The sequence below is a fragment of the Neodiprion pinetum genome, chromosome 5 (assembly GCF_021155775.2).
Source record: "Neodiprion pinetum isolate iyNeoPine1 chromosome 5, iyNeoPine1.2, whole genome shotgun sequence".
NCBI classification, from domain to species: domain Eukaryota; kingdom Metazoa; phylum Arthropoda; class Insecta; order Hymenoptera; family Diprionidae; genus Neodiprion; species Neodiprion pinetum.
In genome coordinates this window covers 11203349-11211006 of record NC_060236.1, presented here as the reverse complement: position 1 = coordinate 11211006, position 7658 = coordinate 11203349, and the positions used below count along the sequence as shown (strand labels likewise).

Genomic DNA, 7658 nt, shown 5'->3' with positions numbered 1-7658 from the left:
AATCAGAAATATTTCTTCCTGTTAAACCAAAATTAAGTGGAGATATCACAAGCTTTTTAGTAACCGCTGGAAGAAGTGGACAGGTAAGAATATTTTTTTAACTCTGCATAGCTATTCATGCGATACTTTCAAAAACGCCATTAACTTACGTAAGTATTTTTGAGTTAGTGGTGTTTTCATCTAGGGGTGCGACATATTAAGTATGTAATTATCGTCTTAAATATTTTTTATAAACACCCATATTTTCATTTAATCGGCCAGTAACAACTAAGTACTTTATTTTGGTAAATTACAGTACAGTGCAACCTTAATATAACAAATATCAATTTAACGATTTTCTCGATTTAACAACAACATACCTCCTCCTCTTATATGCTCAAACCTTGTATGTTTTAAATAATAACACAAGATTTATTGTTTTGTTTCAGTCGGAAAACAGCAGTGACAACATCACGACAGCTACAGTTGATTGGGTGGTGAAAAAATATCTTCCCTTCTCATTTTTCGATGACGAAGCTACACAAGTATATTTTCGACGTATTTGCCCTAATATGGTGTTTCCTAAAAGGTCTACACTTAGAAGGAAAGTCAAAGAGCGATTTGAAGAGCTCCAATTGAATCTCAAGGAACGACTTCAACAATTATCATCTAAAATGTCTTTTACCATTGATGGGTGGACGTCAATTGCTGGTAGGAGTTACTACGGGGTTACTATTCATTATATAGACAACGAATGGAAGTATCAATCTGTAGTTCTTGATTTTATACCATCACGCGGTCGACATACTGGGGAAGATATTGCAACGATTTTCCATGAATGTTTATTGGAATATGGCATAATTGATAAAATACAAGGTATCACGGTCGACAACGCAACTGCAAATACCAAATTTATGTATGAACTGGGCAAACAGCTGCCGCCACACTTTGATTCAGACAATCAACATTTCCGGTGCTTTGCTCACATTTTAAACCTTGGTGTACAAGATTTATTAAAGACCTTAGCATTACACTGTGAGTCTGACACTAACGCGCAAGATCAGCAGTACGAAGACTATGCAGACGAAACTGAGGATGAGGAAGATGAAGAATCTGCACCAAATATTGCTGACTCGCGTACATCTGTAACAAAGTTACGCAGTGTTTCCAGTAAAATAAAAAGAAGTGAGATAGTGAAGAAGAAGTTTCAGTCTGCTTGTGAAGCAGCTGGCGTGCCATCAAATCTAAATGCCATTCTTGACTGTCCAACGAGATGGAATTCCACACATGATATGATTGGATTTGGTTTAAAAGTGAGAGCGGGCATTGACATATTGTGCAGTTCTGTCACCGAATTAAATGATTTTCAAATCACAGCTAATGAATGGCAGGTACTCGAAAAATTACATAAATTTCTAATAAACTTTAAACTTTTAAGTACAAAACTTGGTGGAGACAAATATGTTACATTACCGCTAGTCATTGTATCATTCAATCTTTTGCTAGATAAAATTGAATCTATGGTAAAACAGTTAGATGAGAAACCTAATCGATCTGAAGTGGATGAAAGGCTCATTCTAGCTTTCCAAGCAGCTCGAGACAAAATGCTTAAACATTACAAAAAGAGCAACTGGATTTATTGTACTTCTTTAATTTTAGACCCAAGGCATAAGGCTCAGACTTTTGACCTGACAATGTGGGGGAAGCAACTTAAAACAGAAAGTCTGCGCAAGTTCAATGAACTTTATGAAGAATATAAAAATCTACACTCACTGAACAAATCTCTGGAATTACCAGAAAAAGAAAATAAAGTATGTGATGAAGATGAAGACGTAATAGACTTTGATAAACTCTATGAATGTCCCTCGACGTCATCTGGATCTTGTCTTCAAGGCTTAGTGATAGACGAGTTGGAGGAGTACCTGAGAAAACCAAGAACTGCCAGCTCGGAAGACATTTTAGATTGGTGGAGGACGCATGAGACAGAGTATCCGATTTTATCGAAAATGGCCCGTGATTTTCTCTCAATACCTGCAACTTCAGTACCTGCTGAGAGGTTATTTTCTAAAGCATCATTAGTAATTAGAAAACATAGAAATAGGTTAAATGATGAGTCAGCCAGATGGTTACTTTGTATTAATTGTTGGTCAAAAAAATTGATATAAAGTATCATAACCTAATGATAAAGCTGTTGATTAGTGTTGTATTTTATTTTTTGTTCAAATAAATGATAAATCGTAAAACTCTTTTATTAAATTTCTTATAAGTTGAGGGTTCAATCTCTTTTTAGACAGATAAGTATTGTTCTTTAAAATACAGTCAAGTTATTGTAATTAATTTGTTTTTTTACATGTTTTAGCAAATGTAAGCTTATAAATCATAAATGTTTATTAAGAAACAGTTACTTCCATGGAAAACGACATATAGGTCAGTTAATTTTTCGAATTTCTTATTAAATCTTCAGTTATTTGTTAATCTGCTTGATCTTTACTATGGCTATGTTAATTCAAGCTCACAATGTTCCAATTCTAATACGTTTTTTTAAGATTTAAAGTAAACTTTAATAAATAGTAATAGACTAATAGGTAATTGCAAGACTTGCAAGACTCTTGCTGCAAGACCAAGACCAAGACCAAGACTGGGAGCGCAAGACCAAGACCAAGACCAAGACCAGGTGTATTGGCGCAAGACCAAGACCAAGACTGGCTAAGTCTCGTCTTGTTCTTGCATTTGGGCAACACTAGTTAAGGGTTATTTTGGAGGTTATTTTGGGTGTAAAATTGAGGGTTTTTCCGTAAGGGTTCCCATGCCGGCACAATGGCGCAAAATGGAAATTCGGAAAGAGCAACTCAAAACCTATCAGACCACGAATTATCGAAACTCCCTCGTAACTTTCGTGCTGAAACTACCAAATGACTGGACCATTAGCGGCCATGAATTTTTATTCGTCTTTCATACAAATATGTATTCACCCGCTTATCCTCATACTCATGAGTACATCTATGCAAATAATCCTATACAATTTATACTCGTACATTTATTTATATACAGACATATACCCACGGCTGCTCAATCGTATGAGCGTTAAGGTATTACAAAATGAAATTTTCTATCGTTCATGCTCTTGCCTCTCTAAATATTAAAGAGCTCCCTGTTCGCGAGCATGTTTCTTTCGATAATAACTGAAGTTTTGAGAGATAGGAGTATGAAAAATAAATTTTTTTTTTCTTTGCAAACACCCTCTTGGGCATATGAGTCAAGCCACGTCAAACCGGACACCTTTTTTTCATCGATCTTTTCGATTGGTGAGAATTTTTTTTAACGGATCCTATGGGTGAAATAAATTCAAAAAACAATTTTTAATTTTTTTTTCTTACCTTTAATATTTCAAAAGTTATTCCAAGGTGAAAATTGTCCAAAATGTCAAAAACCGCCACACACGCTCTCCTTCAAATCTTTAAATATCAGGTTCTGCTTGTCTGATCAACTCGTTCATGGGCTCATTCGGAAGAGCTGTAATCAGGAGTTATCCGGCAAGCGGCGTGGATCAATCTTATATCAAGCACACATAAAATGGGAAGAATGTTTATTGAAAACCAACATATTTCATTACCCAACAAATTCCGTTGATTTGAATTGTTTATTGTACTCTTTGTGTTATACAACTACATGATATAAATTCTTAATATCGTATCCAACTTACATCTAAAATACTATTCAAATTATCGGATAACTGAATTATCGGCGCGCGCGCGCGCCTCCGTTCGATTATTAATATTTAAATAATACTCTTCATTAATTTTCCAATTCGAAACTCATCTTTCTTATAGGAAATTGATCAAGGAATACGCTTGTATTTTTCTTGGAATTTTACAGCGCGGTTTCAATGATGAAAATTGTGTTTGAAAATTAATTGTGTATAATAATCTTCAATTGTTGATATTATAAAATGTGCAGCAGCATAGAATGGAAGTCCAATTCCAGCTCTTTTGAATGAGCCCACGAACGAGTTGATCAGACAAGCAGAACCTGAGATGTGAAGATTTGAAGGAGAGCGTGTAGGGTGGTTTTTGGCAATTTGGGCAATTTTCAACCTGGAATACCTTTTGAAATATTTGAGGTATAAAAAAAATAAGACATTGTTCGATGAATTTATTTCACCTATAGAATCCGTTAAAAAAAAATAACAATAATCGAAAAGATCGATGAAATTTTTTGGCGGATTTTGTTCGGATTGACGTGGATTGACTCATATACGGATATTTATATTATTCTTCTATACCCGTCGATACTTGTACACAGCTAAGATACGTATAAGTATCCTTAATACACTAGGACCTCGATAATTGCAACCGCGTGGGACCGGAAACGCGTCACACTAGCAGAAATCGAGGGTGCGCAAGCCCCGCCCATGCTTACAATGCGCACATAGTCGCTAACAGTGCCGTACCAAGTTCGGGTGTCACGATTAGCGCCTTCTTGCATATATGTATCGGAAGATATTAGCGAAAATTGGTGCGATGAAATTGCACCTTTGCAAATTGCATCTTTGCCCCTCGAAAAAACGGATAATAACAACGAGTTCTACATACATATAACCTCTGAGGAGCCCCGGAATGCGCCCTTATTTTAAAATTGTGCTACGAGCCTACCGGCTTGAGGCCGGCACTCTCTCACCACGCGCCACACCGATCGATATGGGTCGCATAGTGGGGATTGTTGCAGTTATCGCAGTTGCACTTATCGAGGTCCTAGTGTACTCTGCGTATTCAGCCGTCTGACCGTGGGCCGCACGACAAACATAACAACTGCTGGTACACCGACGCGCTTACGCGCTGATGAGCTACGCGGGAAACGGTGCCGCCACACCGACAGATGTCACAGTACCAAGGACTCACCAACAGGTGGCGGAGCTTCGTAACCGCGCTCGACTCAACGGTATCACCAGATTGATTTAACAATGGCAACATCGGAATGTAGGCAGCGCGGACCGGCGCGTGAAAACTAATCGAAACTTGACACTGCGTCTAGCTGAAGTGACGTTCACCCATAGATCGTATTATTGTAATTCATCATTTCACATTCATACAGAATTAGGCATTAATGCAACTTGATGTGCTAAGCTGAGACATAAGGACCCCTAACTTAGAAATCCGAAGTGATGGGGGCCGTACAGGTTCCAGTCATTGTTGCCAGTCCAAAACTTTATTTCGTATCGGACGGTGGCGAGAAAACGTACTAAAACGTAACGACCGAGAAGAGAGGGAAAGATGCACGAAATGTTTACGTATATATAGTTGTGAGTCGATAAGTTATCGGTAAACTTCATTTTTATCCACTCCCCCGAAGTATTAAATTGTTTTTGGAGCGATTGGTCTTATTTTCTGATGTTTATTTCTCTGACGGTGTTGCCAGACGGACACGGTCATCACTCCCTAAACCCTAAACGTCTCTCGGTCACCCCTGAAAATCCTTCAAATACCACCCATCCTGCAAATCAAATAAAAAATACTCAAATACAGTATTTCACAACGCAGTGTTGATATATCAAACAGCCCTGATAAGTCAGTACCATTTTCTTCCATTGATCTTCCCAATGCGCTCGTGGCCGAATGGCGCAAGGCCTCACTCACAACGCGAAGGTTCAGTGTTCGAACCTCTCAATTAACTTTTTTTTTTTTTCATCCATGGGTGAATATAAGTTGGTAATATGAGAAATGAGAACGGTTACAACTCTTTAATTGCTAAAAAAATAATAATTCATTAATATTCAGCATTGTATTTAAAGAAAGGGAAAAAGGGGAAAACTCGGAAGCGGCCACTGATTACTGAACTTTCCTTTTTGGGAACCAGAAAAAGCTATATCACGTACTGTGACGTGGATTTTTCCGCTCCTCGGTCACTCGGAGAAGATGACCGAGAACTTACCACGTGCACAACAATTCGGCGTCCACGATGTCCCCTGAACCTGAAATGATACCGCGAAATTTATTGGGCGCCTGGCGTAATCAACACGCCTCGAAATCGGTAATACGATATACCGCGACCATATGCTCGGTAGCTCAGTACCGCGGAGAGGGGAGGGGTAATTTTTGGGTAGAGAGAGATACGCCACACGTACGCCAACAAGCTATTTCACAAAGCAGCAATAAAATTAAACAATATATTTCAAAATAGCGATAATACAGAAAAAAAAGTAAAAATAATAACAATACTGCGAAAGTTTGTCCTCGCGATCCCAAACGCAAACGCTTAGCTTAAAAAAAAAGGAACGAGCAAACAAAATAATCCATCAAGAAAAAAAAAATGAAGGGATCCCGAAGACCTCTACGGCCTACGTGCGCTAGTCGCTATACTAACCGTGACCGCTAATTTACACACAAAAAGAAATCAAGAGCAAAATAGGACCCGACGCGCTGCTCGCGATCGTCCTCTACAGAACGGCGCTAATCGCCAACTTAATACTAACGGATTATGCAAAAAAAAACTAAACGGAAACGAGGCTCGTCGCGTCACCCGCGACTGGCCGACGCGGCCCGCGATCGGCAATAAATTAATCAAACGAAAAGGAGATGAAATTTCTTATGCCTACGGGCGCTAGTCGCCAACTTATTACTACCGGATTATACCACAAACCAAACGGAAAGGAGGCTTGTCGCGGCACCCGCGAGCCTCCTCTATGAAAGAATATTTTTACTAGCGCGCACCCGAGCTCCACTTTCTCTGCGACGGCGGGACGCGGTCGCGAATTCGAATGCTCCCCGTGAGACTGCTCGCGACCTACACGAGAACTGAGGCTGTATCGGATGAAGTAAAATGACCCCGTGTAACGGACTTCAGTTACACTCAAACTCGAGGCAATAATGTCTCGGCTCAACCCGTGACTCGACTCGATCTCCTCGATCCCCCGAAATTAACGCTACTTCCTTACGCGCAACTCGGGCTACGATCACCAAGCAAATGTATCGGCTAAAGAATCTCGAGTACAGTCGCTAACGCCAATCCTCACTGGCTATCCGTTCTCGGCAAGCCTTTACTAATGATCTCTCGAGATTCTCTCGCAAGAAGGTTAACAGCGCTTACCGCTCGACATCCACGCGATGAACTCGCCCACTCCCTCGTGATCTTTCCCAGACATCTCGACTCGCAACCACTCTACTCTTCGAAAGCCCTCGAAACAAAACGCACGATCACACTTTACTATAGCTCCCGCTAACCGCCAGAACTAGAGTGATCTCAAATGGTCGCAACGCCGATCTCGTCACGCTAATCCTTCGTGACGTCATTACCCTAAGAATGCGCAACAATCGATCGGCCATCGATTTTGGGGATTGCGCAACTTGCCGCGCACCTGTCGTCGCTACGCGGCGCAGAACTTAAGGCTAGATCGCGATGTCGTCTCCCGCGCAGCTCTACGGAGTCCTGGGGTTGGGCGGGGTGGTGCTCCCTCGTCGCTATCTGGTCTCTCGCGATTGCCTTGGTTGGGCGTAGGCGGGGTGAGCGGGGAGGCTGCGGCACGCCGGCCGCTAGCGGGAATCGCGTCCGCCTTGGATTCCCGCGCTGCAGGGATCTGCGTTGCCTCCCCCTCTGCAGCCTCGGTGTCCTTCCCGCGAGATCTCCGCGGTTTCGCCTTGCCTCGAAAGCTGTTCGGCGTCGGAGTTGGTCGCTGGAGGGTAGCC

At 41.0% G+C, this 7658-nt stretch overlaps 1 protein-coding gene across 1 annotated transcript; it reads left to right on the top strand.

Annotated features, from left to right (window-relative positions):
- Positions 1-432: 432 nt before the first annotated feature.
- LOC138190980 (uncharacterized) lies at positions 433-2161 on the top strand. The gene is made up of 2 exons (XM_069136140.1): positions 433-1370; positions 1639-2161. The coding sequence occupies exons 1-2, from the start codon at positions 552-554 to the stop codon at positions 1669-1671; spliced, it is 852 nt and encodes a 283-aa protein (XP_068992241.1). The 5' UTR covers positions 433-551; the 3' UTR covers positions 1672-2161.
- The last annotated feature ends 5497 nt before the right edge of the window (positions 2162-7658 follow it).